The 24,539-nt window shown below is 40.4% G+C and overlaps 1 protein-coding gene across 7 annotated transcripts; it reads right to left on the reverse strand.

Moving 5' to 3' along the window:
* Positions 1-5: 5 nt before the first annotated feature.
* On the reverse strand, positions 6-22,921 carry TCP11L1 (t-complex 11 like 1). 7 transcript variants are annotated; one of them, XM_065594963.1, is made up of 12 exons: positions 22,682-22,795; positions 19,160-19,191; positions 17,923-18,087; positions 13,186-13,318; positions 11,414-11,534; positions 10,602-10,822; positions 9,476-9,612; positions 8,805-8,998; positions 6,190-6,371; positions 5,425-5,597; positions 4,799-4,916; positions 6-2,376 (listed from the first exon to the last, which is right to left on the reverse strand). In XM_065594963.1, the coding sequence occupies exons 3-12, from the start codon at positions 18,074-18,076 to the stop codon at positions 2,202-2,204; spliced, it is 1,608 nt and encodes a 535-aa protein (XP_065451035.1). In that variant the 5' UTR covers positions 18,077-18,087; positions 19,160-19,191; positions 22,682-22,795; the 3' UTR covers positions 6-2,201. The 7 variants fall into 7 exon arrangements, with proteins under 7 accessions (XP_065451035.1, XP_065451033.1, XP_065451034.1 ...); XM_065594961.1 differs by lacking the exon at positions 22,682-22,795 and adding an exon at positions 22,293-22,594 and having other exon boundaries at positions 19,160-19,279; XM_065594962.1 differs by lacking the exon at positions 22,682-22,795 and adding an exon at positions 22,293-22,433.
* Positions 22,922-24,539: the final 1,618 nt, after the last annotated feature.

Below are 24,539 nucleotides of genomic sequence, written 5' to 3' on the forward strand. Positions count from 1 at the left end.
TCATGTCTCATTCAGATTTTATGTATACACTCTTACATCAACCAAACAAAGCAGCCTCAAAAGAGATAAATTTGTTGGGAGGTAATTCCTCATGATGGTTTCAGAGTTCTACCCCTGCCCCTTCCCCAAAATATTGGAAGATAATGCATTTCCTCATTCCAAAGCAATTTAAAATTAAAAGAACTGACAACACAGAAAGATAAGTTATCAGATGCACACTTTGTATATTGAAATTTCCAGAAGTACTGTTAGTCCTGCATTAATTTTATCCATCATTACTGTCTTTAGTTTACAGGCAAAAACAAGCTATTAAATATATTAAGATTTTTTTTTAAACCACTGCAGTCATTTTCAAATAAGTTAATGGTACATCTCTTAGATTGCATTTAAACTTGCACCTTAATATTCAACATTGCACTTTAATAATTAGAGCATTATTTTTTCTCCAGATTATACAGGCTCTTACTACATAAGACAAACAAATTCCAACCACTCATGTGGAGAGCTGTAGTTTAGTGGTGGCTAGTGAGATTTGAAGAGGTGGACATATTCAGCCAGTAAAGTATATTCTTCACATTGTGTAAATTGGATTTGCAATAGGAATTGCTTAGTAACCTGCAGGACCATACTTTCATTTGATGGGAAACAAGGTAGAGGGGGATATTTACAGAGGTAGGCCCTCATCTGTTTGGCACAGAACTCTAGACTAAGGAGCAAATGTGGCTGCGTGAAGCAACACACAGAAGTTGAATCAGGTTCCAGTTGCTGGCCTGAGAGCTTACGTTGCCATACTTATCTGAATTTATTTTTTAAAGGGACTTTATGAGAAGAATATTTATCAGTTTTGCTTGTCACTCAACAATTAGAACATCTGGGGAAAGTAACTGAAATGTGACATATAGTAACTTAAAAAAGCCACACTTAAAATTTAGTAATAGGTAACAAATGCCCAAAATAAACATTACAACACAGCAGCAACTTACACTATCTGCAAGACTGACAAAGTCCAAACATGGAGTCGTTGGTTCTCAGTTAGTACAGCACCCCACACTCGACCAATGTGCCTGCTACCCAGATTTTTTTTTAAATGTAAAGTTAATAAAGCTTTAGGAACAAAACACAATATTAAGAAAGACGGGACTTGCTATACTGACCACATGAGCAACATGCACAGGTGTGTGTTGAGAACAGTAAGCAGGAGCTGGCACTCATGGACATCTGGACTTTGCAGCTTTGTCTAATGATCTCCTACATTAAGCAAGTATACATTTATCTGACAATTCAGTATTTGACCATTGCTTATCCATACAGTGAATCACCCATCCTGACACTGTACTTATCACAGCATTTACTCAATGAATGCTAAGCATATGCAGTCTCTGCTGTTTCAGTATGCTCAGTTTAGCATTAAGCTTGTAGGTTGGTTTGTAAGCGATCAGTGATAAATGTAGTAAGAAAACCAAAACAGATTCAGTGTATTTTTAAACAAAGCTGGTAGGGGAACCACTGGAGTTACTAAAGTCTAAGCCTGGAACTCTGTGCAGGATTTCCCAAACACTTCTATAGCACAACATAAATAAGAAAGTTCACCCACAAAAGCCATATCGGGCTGAGAGCAAGTCGTGTCAGTCACCACTCATCTGCTACTGGTGTGCTTATTCCTCACTTAGACACCTACTCCAAAGATTTTCAGACCTGGGTGGTTAACTCCATATTTAAACATCTGATTTAAGTAGTTTTATTTTCAGGAGGGCTGAGCACACGACCCAGGTTTGAAAATGTTAGGATGTGAAATTGAGGATTAAGGCTATCAGCTCATGACTCCTACTTCTCATTTTGGCATCAGTCTTGGTCTTGTTTCTACCTTGAAATAATCACTCAAAAGGTTTCAGGGTACAGTAGTCAGAAGTTTGGGAGCTTTCACTTAACAACTTGAATCTACAAAACTGGGCTAGAAATTACACTAGGAACTGTGCCAATGGCCTAAGAACCAGAATGTACAGAGGAGTGTGAAAATGATAAATTCCATTAAAAAAACAAAACAAAACAAAAAACAGTTCAGCTATGTCTCTATGTCCCTCCTCCCTATCCCATACCACTGCCCTCGCATCATAACAAAAATGGATGTAGTGGTACTAGAAAGATGTACTGATCACTTTGCGCATTATGTCCTTTTCCCCAGCAATTTAGAACCGGTACACTTAGATCTCATAAACAAGACTATCACAAGCAGAGTAGTTTGTTTTCTGTTTTCTAACCTTCATCTCTCTCAGGAATTGTTGAGGTGAAAACCAAAACATAGCTTTGGAGCTGCAGCAGCATTTGGGCCATTGCAATTCAAGAGCACCATCTGTTGTAATAGGTTTGAAGCATCCACTGTGAATACACAAGAGAGTTAAGATCACACTGACGCTACACAAAGGTATGGAGAAATGTACCACCAATGCTTGAGGACAAGAGCAAGAAATGTATCTCTCTAATAGCCCTCAGTAACTTCTATCTATGAAAAGTATAGCGTTTAAAGGTCAGAGTCATCTAGTCTGAACTCTTGTGTATCACAGGCCACCAGTACCACCCAGCACCTGCACACTAAACCCAACAACTGAAATTAGGCCAAAGTATTACAACCCATAGAAGACTAGACTATTATATGCCACAGGCAGAGAACAAAGGGATTGAGGTGCACTAGTGAGACCAAGAGTAGAATAGAACATGGACAGTACAAAAAAAATAGTGCTAGATAAACTTTTGAGCTTAAGCTACTTATTTTCAATTTACTAAAGAATGTTCAAATATATATTTTCAGCAGTTCAGCCAAAAGAACCATCCAACAAAGAAAATGGTTTCCTAATATTGTCGTTAGTTTTGTAATCATAAAAATGAGGTAAGCTTTGTTTCACATTGTGCAACCAAAGTTTGAGATTAATTTAATTCGCTAATGTGGTGATACATCAAGCAAGTAAAGCTATTGTTATTTTATTCCATCTTCCCCATAGAGCAGAAAACTGTTAGAGCTGTACATCCGATCTCAGTTCTAGCCCTAGGAACTAATGAAATTTCAAAATGCAAAGGGAAGTGTAAGTATTAGAATAAGTACTCCAGGGTACCTCCCTTCTTACCCCTGTTCTGTTGAATGTGACTGACAAGTCAACTAGTCTATTATTTTATTAATCAATAGTGTCAAAAAAGAGGCCCTCTTTTAAATTCTTCATTTTAGAATACAATAAATATTCTATTTTTGTCATAGCATCCCCCCGCCCCAGAACTCTTAGGACAAGGTACCAGCCTATCATTTATTAGCATCTCAGGTAATATAAGGTGAAGTGAGCTTATGTTAAGAACTTTGGCAACCATTTCTTACTCAAAACCTGATAGGCTCTATCAGCTGAAGAAAGTTTCAATTTTGCTTTTAACTGTCCTAAACCTTATATTTACTTCCAAGAAAAGTTTAAATTTCCATATTTTATGAATTATTAAGATCAGAAATCCTTCCGAGTGCATTTAGAGAACATCTTGCTAGTTATCTTCTCAAGAATCTAAAATACTTTGAGTTCAAGAACATCTGTAAAAAGTGAAAAAGCATCTAAAACACTAAATAATATTTTCCCATGACTTCAAATGAACTTTAAATAGTTCATTTCCTACTATACCTTTTAAAGTCACTGTTTAAAATATTTAAGAAATTATTGGTATGTTTCAATTTCAGTGATATTTCTGAAACTATGAGCATATACAATTGTCTGATAAGTCACACAGTTTTAGAAAAAAAAAAAAAAAAGGAAATTTCCTCAAGCCTGAAATTCAATGCATAAGTCTTTATCCATCTTCTGAAAATGTTAAAATGTTTACTTTTTTAAATTGGTATTTCACATAAAAAGGAGTCAACTACCAGCAAAAGAAAGGCAAGAAATACCACTCTTATCAAAACATTTTTCTCTTGGCCCACCTGAAAGTTTTACAAAGAGATAAATACAGCTGCAATCTTATAGACGGTCACCCTTGTAACACTGTACATAGTAGAAGACAGTTATTTGATAACCAGAAAGTTCACTACAAAATATAATTATATCATGTTTTTGGTAACTTATTTGCAGATAGAGAGCAAAAATTGCTATAGAAAAATGTGATTAGCAGAAAGACTAGGAGCCTTATACTATTACAATAAAGTGCTATGTTTGGGCCTGCTCTTAACCACCATTATTCAAGTTTCTTACATCTCAAATTTAAAATTATTTCTTCAGTTGTTAAAATAGGATTTCAGAAGGCCAAATCACTCAGTATGGAAGAGACCTTTGCTAATCTTCGCTAGATGAACGCATACACTAACTTCATGGTAAATTGGAGAGTTAGAATGCTACAAAAAGCCTCCCACAAAATCCGCAATTTAAAAATGCAGTCTGGTTGTACAATTGTTTAGTCTTATCTAACATCTGCTCAGTAGCAAAAACTACAGCCATAAAATTAACAAACATAATTTGTTATGCTAAAATTGCATCTATTTACCATTTAATTCAAAGCGCCTATCCCAACTTGTACATAATTTTCCCCTTCAGAATCAGTGCTATTGAGTTACAGTAATAAAACTATGTTTTAATGGAATGCCATTTTCCAAAGCCAAGTTAATTGCAATTTTTTTTAGCAGACAAAATTAACACTATTTAGATAGCATACAAACTGGTATGATGATTCTTCTGACTACCCTAACAATTGGGATTCTTCCTTATTCAGTAGTTTGCTGAGGATCACATCATAGTACGGGCTGAACACCATCTTGTTATAGTTGACAAGGCGAACATACTTGACAGCAATTTCTTCCATCTCTCTTTGAATAGGGCCTAATCCCCCAGGAATAGCAGGAAACGATTTCTGATGACCAGAAGTCAGATAGCTCTCCAAAAATGTCTGGATTCGAGAATCTAGGGGGGGAAAAGGACCAAGGTGTTTTTAAATACAAAACAAGAACAATGCATGTGATCTTCCTCCATGGTGCATTACCAAAAAAAAAAAAAAAAAAAGGTGAGCACACCCTGTGTTAGGTACTTCAGTCCAGAGACTCCTCCGAGCACAGATCCCAACATTATGTTCTACTGTCTGAAAAGATCATCACTTTAAATAATTACAACTTCAGGTGATGCAGGTGGCTGGACAGTTCAGTGAAGATCCAAGTTTAGGAATTCAAAGATCACTTCTACAGTTGAAACTTGGGCAACTACACTTAAATTCTGACCTGATTTTCAGAGTTGCTGAGCTGCTCAAGAGGTCAAGGTAAGGCACTCAACTTTGTCTAATGGCTCACCATACATCAGAACCAAGTGTTATTAAATAATCAATATTAAATCATACGAAACAGGTTATTCAATGAGTTTACTAGTAGCAAAAGAAAAAAGCATGTTTGAGAACACTGCATATACACTCCAAGATTACCTATCAACTTGCATATGGTGTTGTCAGAGTTTCCCAATGTCTGGATCTGTCCTTTAAGCGCAATCTCTTTCTCAATTGTGAATGGCGTGAATCCATGTTGGGAAAGACAGCTATTAACTTCAGCACAGACCTTCTCACCAACAGTAGCCAAAGATTCACTCAGGTTAAAGGATCTAGAGAGAACATGAAGGAGTAAACCATTCCTTAAGGACTGTTGCTTAGTCATTTATTTTGACTCTTTACAATCAGTCCAATTATATTGATTTGAGCAGCCTATATATTAACAAAACACTGGTTCCTCTCACCACCACTGTCTATGGCAGTCATCCTAAACCAACAGGTGTCTGCACACATGTATAGAACAAACGATTTTGTGAAGGATGGAGGGAGACTGGTCCAAGCTATGAAGCATGGTTAACTGCCAACAAAAGGCTGTGGACTTGGTAGAAGACTTCACATGAAATAAGTAATGACAGCAAATGAATTGTTTGGCACAGGCATGTCGGATGATGAGGAAAGGAATAAGGTGGTTAATTTCCTTAGAAAAAACTGCTGGCCTTGTATGCTTGCGTGAGTGAAAGCCCTCCATTCTAATCACTCGTCCCTTCTATCCTTCCCTAAGTTTCTTGAAGTCAAGAGAGTAAGAGAAGCCCATGCAATCAATACTCACTAGGATCACAACAAAATTAAGCCACTGAACACCACTTCCACAATTGAACATAACATAGTTGAGAAATGCTCTGTAGGAGTCATTCAGATACTCACGGAAGGTGCATTCCTGTCAACAACACCTTTATAATGGTTTTGATTTTGTCAGCAAACCCTGGCAGATTGGAAAGCGCTGCACCTACTACATTGAACATGACCAGGAGGATAGCACCAGTCAAGGTGAGCTGTTCCAGCTCCAGCTGCATTTCCTGAAAGCGGGTGTGGTCCATTAACAATGTCTGCAAAGACAGAGTAAAATCAAAATGCTGGGCTAACAAAGTATAGTGAAAATGAAATTGTGAGGCCATGTAACATAATGAAGATTATTCTGAAAACTGAATTCCTTTAGTACACAGACTTCAAAATTGTATCAGTATTCCATTCATTTGAAGGATGGGCCAGTGATACCAATGCCACTCTGAGTAAAATCCAATAAGGGGTGCTCTGTAAGCAGCATGTTTGGAAGCCCAGAGAGGGCTTTTTATCTCCATTTGCTCCTCCTACAAGATTTCCAAATTCACTCGTAAAACCTGATTTCCCAGATAGCAGTAGAATTCAATGTCACTGTTAGTATATAAAAAAAGATGCAATACTCAGAAAACACTCCTCTTCCAATTAAAAGCTTTTACTATGGTTAAAGTTAGATAATTACTAGAGATTCCTCTCTCTCTAGGACCCTTCAAGGGATTGGTGTTGCAGTGGGATAGTGCACCAGTCTTTTATTTCCAACACCTAATTACACAATCAGTCTAGTCAAATATGGTCCATCTAATCTGATGTTTTCCCTATAACAGTGGACAGTGCAAGAAATCCACAATGAACAATTATAGAATAACCTTCCTATGGGAGAAATCTTTCTACACAGGTTAGTTAGTGGCTGGTTTATGCCCTGAAGATGTTTGTATCCATTATACATTTTTTATCCTAAGGTAGACCCAAGGTTAAGTGTCACTAAACGTTTCATCTTAGTGCTTAGAGGACCTTTGTTTCCATCCCAAATACCACTATTTACATTTATTAAAACTCAGCATGATAGGCAGTTTGAGCTCCAGAAAGATCCAGGAGTGGAGTATCAGGGATTAGCAGGTGAGAACCAAGGTGATTTAACAGAGCTATGTTGGTAAACTTGCACAATGCCTGGCTTTATCTAATGTTTTCAGTCCCTCGCTTTAATGAGCATTAATTCAATTCACAAAAGAATGTTTTAAAAAAAATGCTTATGTTTCATCTTTGAATTACTCAGCTTCTATTACAGATGGATTTGTTTCAAGACAAACGAATAAAAATATTCTCCTTTTGAGATAAAAAGTTAAAACGTATTGGGTTACTACATTCAAAATAAAGCAGGAGAGTTATCAATTAATGGATCACATTACACCAATCATAATTTATAGTGAACAATGTAAACTTTTGTAGCTCAGTTGTGAATGTTAGTTTTCTGAACTCTCTCACATGTGCCTTCCTCTCAAAACAGAGTTACAGGGAAATACATTAGATGGTTCATAAGATACAAGTTACAACTACCATAAAGGGGAAAGATTTTGTAGAGTGTTCAGACTGGGTGGGCAAACAGCTGTTTGATTACTTAACTCAATGTCAGTTCTGGACATATCATATCCCTTATGATTCTCCTCCATCAAACTGAATACAATAGTCAAAGTCAATGGAATAACTCTAGGTTTATAGTGGTACAACAGAATCTAACTGCACTGCTTCTGCAATAAGCTGAAGGTTGTAAATCTAGTTTAAATTCAGAGGTTTGGGTTCAGAATCTTCCCAGCAATGAACTAGCCGTCCAGCTCTTAAAGATAAGAAGGTAAGAGACAGTTGATTCAAGACAGAAAGACAGACAATTCTTCTCCTGCAAAATCCTAAACCCCGAGATTTATGCTGTGAGCCTCATACACAAACAGCTATTAAACAGACATTTTGCATGCATAAAACCAGACATTAGTAATCAAAACATCTGCTCAGCCATGCAGAAAGAACTCTGAAGCATCTTTTTTCTTTACAATAGCTGCAACTCACATAACATAATGCAGTTTATGAACCGCTGTAGTGAGAGCCCATGTGACAGTGTTTGAGACATATATACATATATAACCCACAGAAAATTACAAAAATCATATACAGAAAGTTCATAGTGGAACTCCCTAAAGGAACACCTGTTAAAGAAGTAACCTGATAAAAAGAATACATTATGATTTGTATTACAGTAGCATCCAGGGGTCTCACTGAGATTGGAACACTCCTGTGCGGGGCACTGTGCAAAGTATTAGACTATCCCGGTCCTGAAGAGCTTACAATCTAAATAGACAAGACAGAAAAATGGTGGGAGGGAAGACAGAGGCACAGAAAAGGAAATGACTTGTGCAGTGACACAGAGCCAGGAACAGAACCCAAATCTCCTGATTCCAAGTCCAGTGATCTATACAGTAGATAACGCTACCTCACCTTCAGTTAAACTTCAGTTTTGAAAAAGAAAAAAAAAAAGAAAGATTTCAGAATGGAGTTATCCTATTAAAAGAACTGCAAGAGCTCCAGTTAAATCCTAAATCTTTTAGTATTTTATGTCAAGAACAAGGTTATGGATCCAAATGATTTCTGCTATATCACCAAAAACAGTGTAGAAAATTAAATAGAAGAAGCTACGTCTTCTCTTAAATACCTACTTCTGGGAAAGGCCTGTGCACATGATCCCACTTAAGCAGCTTTAGATATGCCCAATTCTGCACAGCAGCAGGACACAATACAGGAACTCCACTAGCAGCAGCACCAACACCAGGGGAAGGTGGATTTTTACACTTCAAATTGGCAAGATCATCTGATGCTTCTTGCAGCCAGTCGGTGACAAAGTCTAGAGAATCTGAAAGAAAGCATTTTGGTAAAAATCTTATTTTCAGGAGTTATCTTTTTCACCCCCATGAATAGTTTTCAAATAATACCACTACTAGTCTTTCCTACTACCCATGGTGCTAGTTACTGAGATGCATTTTATTTACTTTATGATTCAGAACTTCTGCAAGATACCAAAACAGATTGAACACAGAGAACCTCTTGGATGGAAACCACAAATTAATCTGGCAGTACTACAGACAAGCATGTTGATGCTGATTTATAGTGTCATATATTATACTGATATCCTGGGTCTGGGTTTGTTTTTTCTTTTGAAATGCAGAATTGTTGTACCGGTAAATTTCTTGAATTGAAGCTTAGGGACCAGAGGTATCTCTATTTGAATTATGGACCAATGTAACAAAATACTGAATTTGGTGGGTTGTTTTGTGTTTGTGACGCCAACATGCAAAGGCACATAATTTAGAAGAGGAAAAAAAAGTCATACTTGGCTGTTTCTCAAAAATCTTCTGAAACTTCTCTCTTTCGTATTCAACAGATTGTTGCATTAAATGCGGCCTAATGCTACTGACAGCAAAGTTAGCCATGTCCATTTTCATTAAGTCTAATACATAGAAAATTGCTCTGGAGAAAGAAAGAAAAGAAAAAAAGATGTTATTTTTTCAAGCAGGGCTGCACATGTTTAAAATGTAGTTTGCAAGACTTACTTAGCATAGACTGTCCAAGGAAATGAGCTATTAAGAACATTAAAAAAGCATGGTAAGTATTTATATGGAGCTTGAAGTCTTGGGAAAGAGCGCCAGGGTAATGAGGCTTGTTCCCCTGTAAAGAAACTTCTGAGAATGTACTAGAGTCCTTTTCACAGATCAGTTCTCTTGGGACACGTCATCACATGCTGAATTTAGGAAAGTCTAACATGAGGCTTATCACTATACATGTGTATACTCTGACCTGTGTCAACAAAATGGCTCAATAAACAACTGATGACAGTTAACAAAATTCCCTATAACTGTTGAGAACTTGCACAATTTATTTAAATGAGATAGTAACAAAACGGAAAATAGCATCAGACATATCCAGGCCCTATATGCTTTCCACTTTTAAACACCTGTAATATATTCTTTTATTACGTATGAGAAAGGAGGTGGAGGGGGAGAAATGAAGGAAGAATTGGTAGAAGACCACCCTAAAGCTGAGTGAACTTTATTATTTTCTAAATTATTTAATGTATATCAGCAGAAAGGAAAAGTGAACAAGGAATTCATGCTTTTTCTTAAGACGGTCTCCCAATATCCAGGGAAAGATTCTCTTACCTAAATATGCCATTTCAGAAAATGATTGTTTCCAATTACACAAAGCTACATAGAAATACCTTCAGTCCACCAGAACCAAAAGGGTCCTTGCTAATAGCTGCTGGAATTTTCTTCTTTATAGTTTTCCCCCTCTGCTTGCTTTATATTTTTCTAGAAAGAATTTTTTGCTAGCGGACTGTTTATGTCACCAGCATGCACAAGTAAAATTTGGATCTTTAACAAGGATCTACAGGCAAATCTGAAATTAATTAAGTGACCCACAGTCTGATTCCTTGCAATTCCTTATCGTCATTCCAGTACCTGAATAGTGGGACTATTTCATGAATGTCTTTCAATTTCTTAATTTCCTCATCTCTAACTGGAGCACAAAGGGTCCCCATCATTCCGATGATGAATTCTGCCAGCTTAGAAATATCCAGGGCCCCGTTCACTGCCTCCTGCTTTATCAACTCCAGATCCAGAACTTCAGTAATCTGATTTCTTAATCTAGTATGACCAGGCAATAAGAAAGATAGAAGAGTCTGAAAGAAAACAAATTTTCATTTTGTTAGTTTTTCACAACAAACAACATTATTGTTTCACCATCTTACAAAGGAACTGAATAATGGTCTGAATTAACAACCAACTTCATGCTGGATTTCTATGGCAGATGCCGTCTTAATAGTTTTTCAAAACATAGGGCCACAAAAATTACACAGTATATTTTTTAATCATAGTTTTTCTGCATTCTATACTGCATTGGTGTTATTCAGATTGTAAGCTCTTTGGGACAGGGAGGGTTTTTTCGATGGTGGGTTTTTTTGCTAAATCTAGATTGGTGCCTCTAAGTGCTATTGTAGCAAAAATAATTAATGTCACATTTTGCTACTGCAACCTCAGAATTATTAAAGTAACATTACCCGCAACCTTCCCTTCATCTAACATGACTCGGCATTTCTTGCTTTCGCATTTGATTATTTTTCCCCCATGTGTCCATACAGCCTATAGATAAAGCTATCGTCTAGACTTCTACAGAGCATTTTGCCATCGCTGTATAACAACTGTGTGTATACAGTTTGCGTATCTGTGCCATGTAATCTCTGTAAATTACTTCTGATGTCACACCTTCTTACCTCTTTAATCTCCCCCACAAGTTTAATTGACTGATCATATGTTGGTGGATCTTCGCTTAACTGGGCTTCCAGACAGTCCCAGAAAGCTTTATGTACAATCTCCTTTACAGTTTTCTCCAGGCTGTTAGTAAACACAACAATATCAAAGTTAGTATCTTACATGTAATGAATTAGAGAGGTTTAGAGGAGAAAACTGCCATTTTAATCAGGCACAAGAGTATAAAAACTGGAATGATTTGGAATGGCTGACATCACAGCTAAAAAGATACAGAGCAGGTGAAAAACAAAACAAAAAAAAGACCCTTAAAAGCATCCAGAAAACGCTACTTCTAAAAGTAATCTATAAAGAGAAGACAAATCACAAAATCAATTTATTTCATCTTCACATGAACAACATCAGTGCTTCTTAGCAATACATAACCCAATTAATTTCCTAGAAGCGGTGCAAGTCCTTTGGGTAAAATTTGAAAAGTGAAACCAGAATGTAATAGCAGTGAGGTATTTCCTTCATGACTGAGCACAACTCACCGCTTGTCAAAATACATGGGCATTAAGATATTTTTACTAAATTGGATGATCAAATTCAGAGTTAGTGTAAATAATCCCATTACTTCAACAACAAGTTACAAGTTTCAATGTTTTGATTTAATTGTGCAACTCTACTGAAGCTGCAAATGTTCACACCAGATCTGAATGCGGCCTTGATCCTTTTCTGAAGATGCCTGGAGCTACCTTGGAATTCTTACTCCATTAACCACGGAAGTTCAGGCAAATCCTGAAAGCAGTAACCATTTGTTCTGTTGTGGAAAATTAACCACTCGTTGTGTTTGAATCAGAAAATGCCTGAGGCTCCTTTAATTTTATGCGAGCGTATATGCAAGGAGAGTCAGCATAGCCCCATGCAAAGTGGCAAGCTGCTCTGCCCTCCTTAAACCTTAACCAGCTTTTAAAGGTTAAAACCACAGACAAATTACACATACTTCCGTTTTAATTACCTTATTTGGAATACATTGCAAAATCAATACAGGCCAAAAGCAAAAACAATCATCTCCCCCTCTAGGCCCCTCCTGTTACTCACTGTCTGTTCTTTTGCGGTCAGCGACCTTTCTAACACAACTGTTGCAGTTATATATTTCATAAGCCTGGAAAATTACAAATTGTATTGCTTGGGGACTTTTCCACCGTGACTCCTCCTACCTCTTGACACACAGAAACAAGCAGGATCTTCGTGTAAGGCCTGCAAGTAAGCTTGACCAAACTCAGGGCCTTGACTAAAGTGTACCCTGCTAAATTTTCCTCACAGTTCCAAGAGCAACTTAAGGGTATGTCTAACGCTACAGCTGCAGCGCTTCAGTCCAGACATTACCTATGCCGACAGGAGGGGTTCTCCCATTGGCGTAACGGCAATTCGCCTCCCCGAGAGTCGGTAGGAATTCTTCCGTCAACCTACCGCTATCTAAATGGGGACTTACGTTGGCTCAGGGAGGAGGATATTTCACACACCCAACCGACATAGTTAATCCGACCAAATTTTCTAGTGTAGACCAGGCCCAAGAGTCAACTTTAGATAGTTACTACAAAGGAAGAGGATGTTAAAGAATATAGAAGAGTAAAATAGTGGTGCTAGAATGAAAAAGTGGTGAAAAGCTAAAAAACACATTACAATTCTTTTCATGGAATTTTTCCCCCAAAGTATCTGCATATTCCACTCTTTACATCCAAAGGAGTGATATAAACTGCTATTTCTTTCTTTCTATCAGTAACCATCTTACCTGCCTTCTGGTAATTCAGCTGGTTTAATCTGGAAGCCTCCATTGACTACAATTTCATGTGCTAACGCCATATTGGAAACTCCTTTTGCTGTTTCCATCAGCTCTTTCATCGACACAAGCCGAGGGGGACTAGCTGTAACATTAACAAATATATGACATTTAATTATTCATTCAGAAGCTGGAGGTAAGATCCTCCTCAACCTTTCTGGGCCTCTTTCCACCAGTCGGCCAGTACAAAGGGGATGTAGAGCCAGTAGACAAGCCCAGCTGAGGATTCCCTCGATGTCATAGATCTGATGAGGCTGCTTCCTCTACAGCACTGTTGTGCTCCAATCAGCCATTAACTAGGCCCCAAAATGCCTGCAACCTCTGCTGCATCAAGTCCCTCCATAAAACACACATCTTCTTTTAGGGCTATAGAATCAAGTCCTTCCCAGGTGAAGGGGGCAAACCATTTCTACAAAATATGCAGACAATATTGTGGGGCCAAAAAGCTTCATATGCAACTTCACCATTCAGTCCTGGAGATTTCTGCTGCATTTATTATGTGCACATTGCCATTGTACATTTTTCAAGGCAGGGAGGGATCTCGTCTTCCAAAGTATCTGTAAAGCACTTACACCACCACCACCAGCACTATGCAAGAAAACAGCTAGTTTTCCCTTCTCTACTTCCGGTGGAACCAGCAACCTACTTGCCCCCTGTTTCCTGAAACCAGGGTCTTGCCATTCTTAACTTGCTAATGATTTCAAGGCCTAACCTGTGCTCTGATGCAACAGCTCTTCTCCTTCCATTCATCTCTGTATGCTCAATGGGACACGGGTTGCTCCATATCCTAGAGCACGGCAAGAAGCCTGAGACTGGGGTTTGGAGTGGCATGAGAATTAGAAATTGCACACAGGAATGGGAGGCAGCAGGGCGGCAGGACACCACACACACCAGGTCCAGCGTTCATTAGGTAGTAAAGGAAGGAGTAACTAGCTATAGAAAAATGGGAGGTGGAAGGTCACTGGGTGGTAAAACCAAGCCTTGAAAACGGTACCAGCTGTCTGAACATAGTGGGAACTAGTGCTCCAATTTCTCCTGACTTAGGTTATATAACATCCCAGGGCTGATGTTACTGTGATACAGAATGCATTAGCAGCATGTAGAAATAAATGTGGTAAAGGTGGTGATGATATAATAGATGCTGATTAAGGGAGTAATGCTGCACCCACTGAAATCAACTGGAGCTTTGCCGTTGACCTTCTTAGGAGAAGGTCTCCCCCCAAGTTGTGCTTGTAGCAGTGCTGACCTCAGTGCTAAGCACAGAGACAGACCAGGCCTGCAACAAGCTATTCTGAGTAATAAAGCATGTGCCTTCCAAAAACTGAGAAGAAAAGGGAAGAGAGCTCTTCTCTGGTCCAATCATCTGTGAGAAGAGACCATATCATTAGTGCCATCAGATGAATAGAGGGCTGGCCAGACTTCTCCCCAGCTGCACAGAAGGAAAAGTGAGAAAGAGGAATATAAAGAACAGAAAGCAAGGATTGGCTGCTCTGTCACCCTGTGATTGTGATAATTCTGTCACTTCAATTCCAATCTTGGCAAAAACATTACATATAATTACAGACACCCCACCCCCCATACTGAAATAAAACCCTTTGATCCATACTAATCACACATTAGGTTAATTTGGAATACATTTTTTTAGATCGATTAACAGGTTTATATAATTGGGATTATGCAGGTAGCAACCTTCTACATGAAACAGGCCCTTCATTGAGAAGCCTTTCCCCAATTGTCTGCTATACAAAGTGTCATTTATTTAAGAATTACTTGTGCCACTTTGTCATAAACAGCTCTTCAGTTCACCCAGCACTTTATACGCTTGCATATTACTGCCTAGGGTTTGATCCTGCACAATGCCTGTGGGGAGTATTGCGAAGTCTGAAGAGATGAGCAGACAGGCAGTGCACTCAGCCTGCATTTAAATCAAAGTGCTCTTGCCTGATTGCTAAATTATTCCTGCCTAACAGCAGAAGTAAAGACTAAGAAGGGAAACTATAGCTAAGCACCTAATTTGTATGCTGAAAAATGCACTTAAGCACATCTCTTCAGACACACACATCTCTTGACCATAGCCCCTTCTTTACCCAGCACTCATGACTAGCTACCTCTCAGTGCAGAGGACTATGCCTACCACTTGACTTTTGCTTTTGCTCACACATGTATGGCAGCACACTGGACTCTCTGAAGGGCATCTTGCAATATCAGAGTTTAGAGCATAAATCCCAAAGGGAATGTCTCTTGTGTTTGATACAGCTCCAAACACCATCATGCTCAACAAATAATTAGCACTGTTTTTAAAAACAAAAACACAAATAATAAAATGCATTGTATTCAATGGCTCAAGACATAACTGTTGCCAGGCTTTTGCAAATAATATCTGGGGTAATTCTGTTTCTTTAGCCATAAGCAGAAATCATACCCAGGGGAATTCCCATTTGCTTTTTCATTTGTTTTACCTATAGGGACTTGCTAGTCATATCAGACTTTTCAGAGTCAATAGTAATATCATAACCAGCTCCTACATTAAACACAAATACACCAAACAAGAAAGACCATACTCTAGCAATAAACCTTAACACAACGTGATGATCTGGCAAGAATGTTTGTCACTGCCTTGTAGCATTAGGACTGAAAATGTTTCCAGCCCCATTAAAGCTCATTAATTTTCAGACTTAAGGTATACTACACTGACTGACAGAACCAAAAGCTGACATACCCCCCAAAAGAGGTCAAATCGAAGGGTAAGGTCCCTTTGAAGGTTAAGAACACTATTAAACTATAAACCAAAGGATACAACCCTCCAGAAAGCTAAGCGGATGGATTGGATGATGTAACAAGAAAATGAGCATACTATATTGGGCCAGATCCTGTAAATACTTAGACACTCAAATATTCCCACTGAAGTCAGATGACTCACAGGGGTTCTCAAATTGAGGGTCGTGATCTCTTATTACATGGGGTCAGAAGCTGTCAGCCACCACCCTCAAGCCCCGCTTTGCCTCCAGCTTTTATAATAGTGTTAAATATTTTTTTAAATGTGGTTTTAATTCATAAAGGGGTCACACTCAGAGGCTTGCGATGTGAAAGGGGTCACCAATACAAAAGTTTGAGAAGCACTGAGTTACTCAGATGCATAAGTATTTGCAGGTGCAGGCCCTTGGTTAGGATCACAGACACAGGCATGCACATGATACATGTGTAGAATACACCACTCTACTGATTCTGGTTCACAGTAATGTTAGGTGCAAAGGGCTGAAGTTTATTAATATCCTGTGCAGGACCGGCTCCAGGGTTTTTGCCGCCCCAAGCAGCAGGAAAAAAAAAAAAAAAAAGAGCCGCGATCGCAATTGCAATCGGTGGCACTCCGGCGGCAGCTCCACTGCACTGCTTTCTTCTTCAGCGGGAGTTCGGCGGCAGGTGCTTCCCTCCAAGAGGGACCTGCCGCCCAATTGCAGCCGAAGAGCCTGACATGCCGCCCCTTCCCCTTGGCCGCCCCAAGCACCTGCTTGCTGGGCTGGTGCCTGAAGCCAGCCCTGATCCTGTGCTTTCCTTTCCTCCTCCCTTATGGGTATCTCTAGGCATAAGAGGACCTTGTGACCATAGGACCTCTATTATTTGCCTGTGGGCTTTCAGCAACAGTAGGGTTTAAAGTAGATGTAGATTTCACATAGTAGTGGAGGGTGTAAAAGACACTATTTCAAATGTTCATGGGAGCCTCCATATGACCACAGGTTGTTCTACAATAGCACTCGTATTCTCCCCCAACAAAACACAGCACCCGGAGAATGATTGCAAGAAACCTGAATGCTGCTCCTTGTGGGCAATGGGAACTGCTAGAGGAGGACACGCAGAGCTCTTTCCCCCACCACACAGAGGCTGGCTATATATAGTGTGCCTCTGAGACCCTGCTCGTTTGGGACCTAAATTTGGCTCCCTGTACTTTTCAAAATCAATCAGATACAAAAAGCACAGAAAACAATTATTTCGAAAATGACAAATGGCCAAATTCTGAAGCCCTTATTCATGGAAAATTTTCCATTTATTTAAATAAGAGTTTTGATAACATAAGGATTTGGCCCAGTAATTGCAAAAAGTGAACTGAAGGAACAACTCTTCTCTAGAAGGATGTGGGTGGTGATTTTACGATGGAAGGATAGCCAGATGGGGTGGCAAGCCCACAATGTTGCTGAGCACCTTCCACCCACATGAACTTTAATAAGGATAGAAGGCATTGTGCACCTTTTAGGATCAGACCCTAAATAACCAAGGAGAGTAAAATTATGAGTTGATGACAACGGAATTCCAGGACTACTTCTAGTGACAGCTTTCACTTCCTTCCTATAACTAACTGGAATGAATTTCAAGCTTACTTTGGAAGAAGAAACACATTTGTTGGTTTTTATTCTGGTACTGTGGCCTGATCAGGAGTGCTTGAGGGGTGCATTAACTTATGGCAGTCTTACCCAGCCTCCCTATGGGTTGCTTCACAGGACAGAAAAGCCAATGACATTAAAGGAAAAAAATGTTTCCTTCTCCTTTTTAATTATTAATGATCGATACAATATTTAATTAATTACACAATAGTTAATTGCACAGCACCCAGTGAGCCTTTTAAAAGAATCTAAATATTTATCTTCACAACAAGAAAAATACGTTTTTGTACTTTATTTTAACAGATTTGCTTACATTGAGCTCTGTTGCATCTGTGTGGACTTGAGGTACTTTGTCGTATCCTCTCTCTCATAGATTGATCTGGGTTGTTCAAGCTGTCCTCTTGGATATCCTCTGAATCACTTGATTTTTCTTCACTTGTATGTGGAATATCAGGATCCTGAGACATTTTCAATGTTTCTTTTTTTTAGGGAAGAGGTGAAAAAAACAGAATGGAACTGAATTGATATACACTCTTCCTGCCCTTGCAAAAAAAACCAAACAAACAAAAGCCAGCAAAATTCTCTGTATAGTTTTAGATAAATCAGAGATCCTCCTTCTTGATTTTTTTAAAGGTTCAAAATAAGGAGATCCTTTCAATGCAGTTATCATTTACTCAATATTTTTGTTCACAAGCCCTCAAAAATCTGAAACTGTTTCCTTCCCATAATGTACAAGATACAGATATTTTGTCTCGTTTGTTTTTTTTAGGATTGCTAACAAGTGCTTGACTTTTTAAATATATATTAAAAGAAGAGAGACCCTTGAAGCAATTTTATGCACATACATTACTTGGATTTTGAAATCAGATAGAAGAAGAAAAGTAGATTATATTTTTAACCTACCATTTTAGACATTATACCTACTAAGGAGTGTAATAAAGTGTTTTGCTCATATGTTCCAGAACTGTAGCCAAATTCGGCACTGACTTATTATCAGAACTCAGTGTAATCCACCTGAAAACAATGGGATCCATCTGAAGATAGTGAGGTAAATCAATGCAGAATCTGGCTCCTAAATTTTAATTCCATACAAGAAGCATGATTTATCCACACAGGGAAGTTAGGATGATTTATTAAAAAACACTGATTTAATAAACAACCAGTAGTTGTGGAGATTACAATGTTGGATTTTATAGCATAATATCACATCACATGCACTTTAGAATAATCCCTTGGTACACTGCAAAAGTGGCATTTGTAAAATATTTTGCTCAATTCAATAACTTTACATCCTTCAGAGAAAAAAGTGAATGTGAAATACTTGAAGTAATTTGCAAAGACTATCTACTATACATTAAGTAACCGTTCACTGGTTGTGACTTCAAGTAATAAATAATAATAATACCTAGCTCTTAAATGGAAAGCTAAAAACATTAAAAAATATATCATTGCTCTGAAATCAAATATCCAGCATCTCCCCAACCTCCCATTTCATAGAATATCCTCTGCATGAAAATAAAGAAAAAAACAAAAAACAAACAAAAACTTACTTTTTCACTTAATAATATCCGTGGACCACAGGCTGCAAAAGATGAGAAAATCAGGCAGTAAGCAAGAGAAACCGTCCCAGGAGCACATCAAGGCTATTAAAGGTAAACTGGAGCACAGGCCTATACGGATGATAATGTAGCAGTAAGTAATACAGAGGAAATACAAGAAGCTGCTCTGAGTTTTTAATACAATAATTAAAAGACTAAACCTGGTGCATCCTACCTCCCTCATCTTAGAGGAGATAACAGGAAAACTCATCATGAATTATTTTGTATTACAGTAGTGCCTAAAGGGCCTGATTGTGGGAGGTGCTATACACATTCATGCAGGAAGAGACAGTACTCTGCCCGAAAGAACTTACAATCTAAATTGCCAAGACAGATAAAGGGTACGAGGCAGGAAGTATTTTTCCCATTTTACAAATGGGAAAGTGAGACACAGAGAGGTTAACTTGTGTAAGGTCACACAGGAAACCTATGGCAAAACCAGTAACTGAACCCAGATCACTTGTGTTCCAGTCCAGCGTTTTAGCCACAAGACCAGCCATGCCTCAATCTGTAAATTGCACCCTAGAGAGGAAAAGCTATGCCACTCATTTCTCTCTACATCTCTGAACCAGCACCAGAATCACTGACCATCTCTATGTCACATTTCTAATCACTTGAGCCATCCAACCTCCACGTACAGGACTCCATCTAGTGCAAACGCACCAATGAGCCAATCCTGATGTCCTGGAGTCAATCTAATACTCAACTGAGACAAGAAATAGGCTCCATCCATGGAACATGGTTCTGTAGCCCACATGGATCAGCCAGCCAACCTCCTTGCCCCATGGCATGCAAGGGATAACCTGAGCTTTTTTCCGATAGTACAGCAGCAGCCCCAACCAAGTTCCAGAGCCACCCCATCCCCAGCACATGAGAAAGGTAAGGATGGAGACACCAGGATGTTCAATGAGCAGAAAGGGTAGAGCAAAGGATCTCAGGCCTGGAGAATGAAGGGTCACAGCTACAGTGAACAATGCAGCAATTAAGAGGTCTGATGACAAAAAAGCATCTAGAAGATGAGTACAGTGCTGGATGCTGTAGAAAAACCTAAGATGTATAAGGTAGGTCTTGTTAAACAAATGGAAGGGAAAAAATTGAAAACAATTTCTATTCACTTTTTCTTGGAAAATAGTGCCAACACAAAATTTCCCCAAATATATAAAACAGATTGGATTGTTACTATCTATACATCCACATAATGTGGTTTCCACTACAGTCCTAAACTGCTGCTTCCTTTGAAAAATGGGTTCCAGAAATTCTGAATCTGAAGTGCAAGCATGGCTGTATTAAAATCTCTCTCTCTCTCCTTATACACCACCACCACATCTGAGTGTGTCACAATCATTAATGGATTTAAACCTCACAACAACCCTGAGAAGTAGGGAAGTATTATCCTTATGTTACAGATGGAGAAATTGAGGTGTGGAGTGGGTTAAGTGGTTTACTCAAGTTTATACAGCAGATCACTGGCAGAGCCAGGAACACAGACTAGAATTTGGCAGACATGGGCTATCTCCCAACCTACTAGAACATCCTTCTTATGCTACAGGCTGCACTCTAATTAGGCGGTCTCCACAAAATAAAAAAGACTAACAGCTATACTCTCCAGGCTACACAATTTCACATATAAAATAAAAATTATTCTCCACATTTCATCTGTGCAGTGTCGCTTTGAAATCAGATGCCACCTGATCAAAAACCTTTTTTGCATTTGAGGCAGTACTTGTTAGGTTAGTGTCTAATTTGCAATGGTCTATTTTCACTAGATTGTTACTATTGTCTATTAGAATGTATCTAGAACAACTCCCGTTTGCACTGGTCAAATAAGCTTAACAATGCCTCTTCTGAATCAGCTAGCTGCATCTTTTGTAAAGAGTTTGGCGTCCATTCATGAAAAGAGTCTGTTTCATTGGACTTTTAATTTAAAATATTTTTTTTAAACTTAAAAATAATAATTTTCATGGACATGGCTCATTTCATCCAAGGATCTCAAACTGTCCTGCAAATATTAATGTTAAATAAATGTCGCAAGGCCCCTGTGAGATATTATTCCCAGCTTTACAGGTGGGGATACTCAACCGCAGAGATGTTTAGGTCCCAATGTTGGAATGAGCTCTGGGATTTGTTCATGCGTAGCTCATTGCGACATCAGTATCAAAATCACAAATCAAGTCACCGCCCTCGCTGAGCATCTCGACAGACACTCCTCACCCTTTAATAAGTCTCTCGTCCAAAACCCACTGATTTCAATGGGAGTCTATTGATTTCCATGGCCTTTACATCAGGCCCTATCCACCTAGTGAGAACCCCATTTACAACTTCACAACATAATAGTAGTAGTGAGCACTATTGCTGTCCTCCTTAGTAAACAAGCCAGGGAATCATGGGCTCTAGACTGCCAAGGCAAAATACGCATGCAGAAATAGATAACATTTATCTTGTTTTATTAATCCTTCCACCCAGTCCCACAAATGATGCCCTGGGATGCTATTCTGCTGGAGCTGACCTACTGAATTAAGGCAAGTACTGGAGTTATTTGTTTTGTCTACAGTACTGCATGATTTTGCTAATGGTTCCTTATCACCCCTTTTGGGGTGCAGAATATAAAGCATGACGGAGTCAAGCCAAACACGCACAGTAGGATGGCAGGAATAACAGGCTATACCCACAAGCCTGCTGCGTACCTCAGTTATCAACCCCCACACACCATGCTGCCCACCCCACATGTAGAGCCAGAACTTCAACCCAAAGCAAAACAACAGGGACCAGACAGAAAGCGGGGCCTGACTCAGCACTGCAGCAGGGACACGGGGGCCTTTCCGCAGACAGGGAGCCGAGCCTGCCAGCCACACGCCAACGCACGGGCTGCTCCCCCAGCAGGGATGCGGGACGGAGCCGGCCTCCTGTTCCCCCCGGCAGCAAGCGGGCGGCCCCAGCCCCTAACCGGGAGGGGAGGGCTGGGGAGGGCGGGTGTCTCTCCAGCCCCCATGGGGCGGGGGACAGGGAGCGGCTCGGGGCGGACACAGGGACGCGGGTGCTGGCGCAGCTACCAGCCCATCGGCCAGGCTCCGCGCCCCTCGCTTACCTGGGCGGCGGGCTGGGGAACCCCTCCCGCCAGCAGCCCCAGTGACTCCAGGCACCGGCAGCGAGGCCGAGGGAGTGGGCGAGCGCCCGCGGCTCTCCCCCCGCAAGCCGGGCCCGGGCTACGGTGCGCGGGGGCTTTGCAAAAGGCCGGGAGCGGCCAGCCCCGCGCAGGGCGGCGTCATGGCTCTGAGCCGGGAAACCGGAGGCACATCCGCAGCATCCGCAGCGCGGAGTCTCTCGGGGAACAGCCGGAGGATGCTGCGGAGCTGCAGCCAGCCAGGGCCCGGGGGCGGCGCTGGCTGCAGCAGCCGCTGGAGGGGGCTGCGGGCAGGAGCGAGCTAGCTAAGGAGGGGAGCGCAGGTCCGTGGCTAGCCCGGCCCGTAGCCCCACCTGCTGGCGTGCGGGGGGCGGCCCCGCTCCTGTACCACACAGCTTCAGCCAATCTGCTGGGGTGAGAGGGAGCCGCTGTGCCACGGACAGGCCCCTGCGCCCCGTGCTTCGCCGTCAGCCTTTAGTCTCTGCTACCAGGGAGAAGATGCTGCTTGGCTTAAACAGTCAGAGTGTAGTAGGGGATCGCTCCACCCAGCGTCTTCAGCTGCTACATCGCGTGCTGACTTTCTGGTCAGAAGTAAAAAGAAGAACAGGAGTACTTGTGGCACCTTAGAGACTAACAAATTTATTAGTAGTCCACAAAAGCTTATGCTCTAATAAATTTGTTAGTCTCTAAGGTGCCACAAGTACTCCTGTTCTTCTTTTTGCGGATACAGACTAACACGGCTGCTACTCTGAAAACTGGTCAGAAGTAGGGAAAACTTCCCTATATTTCCCCTCCGAAGTAGCCGGGCCTAGCCAGCTTTACCGCACAGTGTGTGGCGCTGGGACACACACTAGGGCGGCTCTAGTACTCCTCGTACGCTTGTGTCTTCTGTAAGCGTAAAAAACACCTCTCTCATTTTAAAAGGGTGAAACCCCTTCACAGCATCAAATTGGCATGAACCCTTTCCAAGACACCCTCTTCTCCTCCACATTTCTAACCAGAGGCACAGAAGAGGAAGGTTAGGGGGAGTTTTCTTTACAAAAGAAAGAAAACCCCACACGTCCAACATGCTATGAATAAAGACTTTATATAGAAAAGGAAATGTATTTCCTCTGTTAAAAAAAATTGATCCCTTAATTCTTTAAAGTGCATAATTTTCCTTCCAACTAAGCTACAGTTATTTGATTCAGTAAAGGTCTTATAATGGAAGACTAAAAGCCCTTAGGGTAGATAACCTACCATATAACAATCTTTTTTTACTTACACAAAGTGTCAGGTGACACCTTAAAGACTAACATTTATTTGGGCATAAGCTTTCATGGATAAAAAACCCAGTGAGGTTTTTTACCCACGAAAGCTTATGCCCAAATAAATCTGTTAGTCTTTAAGGTGCCACCGGACTTGTTTTTGTGGATACAAACTAACAGGGCTACCCCCTGATACTTGACCCCAACCATAGGATCAGGATAGAAAAGAATTTTAACAGTGACAAAGTTAGACTTATTACAGCATTCAAGTTATAAAGCTGTTGGAGGGTGAATGCAGAGTAACTATTACTATCTCCTTGTGGCTGTGTGGCATAGCAGGCTCTCCTCATCTAGCACTACCACCAGCTCTGGCCCTGAGGTGGTCTGCCTTGTCTCCTGAAAAGGCCCTGCAGTCAGTTCATCATATGTCCTCCTCCCCCCCAATCTGGGGTAACAGAGTCCAAACAAGAATCAGACATCTTTAAATTGGGTCTTCATCCCCTGACTCTGGGCTCTGTGGTCCTTATAGCCCCCTCTTACAGCTTTCAAGAGTCCCTATCCCCTTATATCAGGGGCTTCAAACCACATTCCCTTATGGCTGTTACGGGAACCCAGAGAAGCCCTCCTCCTCTGGGTTCTAGCCCAGGGACCCTGTAGTGAGCAGGCAAGGGCTGTCAATTCAGACCTACCCCCAGCTACCTCCCTGGACTTTTTGCTATGTCAGGCTGGTAGCAGGGTTCCTACAGTCCCTTCCTAGGCCCACTGTGTACCTGTATTCTTCTGAGGTGCCACAGCCTCTCAACACTCACCCTTCTTTCCTGGCAGGGCCTAGCCAGGCTCCTCCCTAGCATCCTCCAACAACTCCCAACTGAAAAATATAAACTGACACTAACTTCTGTCCTCCTAGGGCTTGACTTTTCATCCCTCTTAAGTTTTCTCCTATTCCAATGAGAATGCTTCCCAG

The sequence above is a fragment of the Chrysemys picta genome, chromosome 4 (genome assembly GCF_011386835.1).
Source record: "Chrysemys picta bellii isolate R12L10 chromosome 4, ASM1138683v2, whole genome shotgun sequence".
NCBI classification, from domain to species: domain Eukaryota; kingdom Metazoa; phylum Chordata; order Testudines; family Emydidae; genus Chrysemys; species Chrysemys picta.

Coding starts and splice junctions, on each gene's coding strand:
- TCP11L1 (XM_065594963.1), bottom strand. CDS start 18,076: ATGTCTCAGGATCCTGATATTCCACATACAAGTGAAGAAAAATCAAGT. Junction 10,823..11,413: donor TTGTGGGGGAGATTAAAGAG/GTAAGAAGGTGT, acceptor GTTTTCTTTCAG/ACTCTTCTATCTTTCTTATT. Junction 6,372..8,804: donor TGCACAGGCCTTTCCCAGAA/GTAGGTATTTAA, acceptor CTGTCTTTGCAG/ACATTGTTAATGGACCACAC.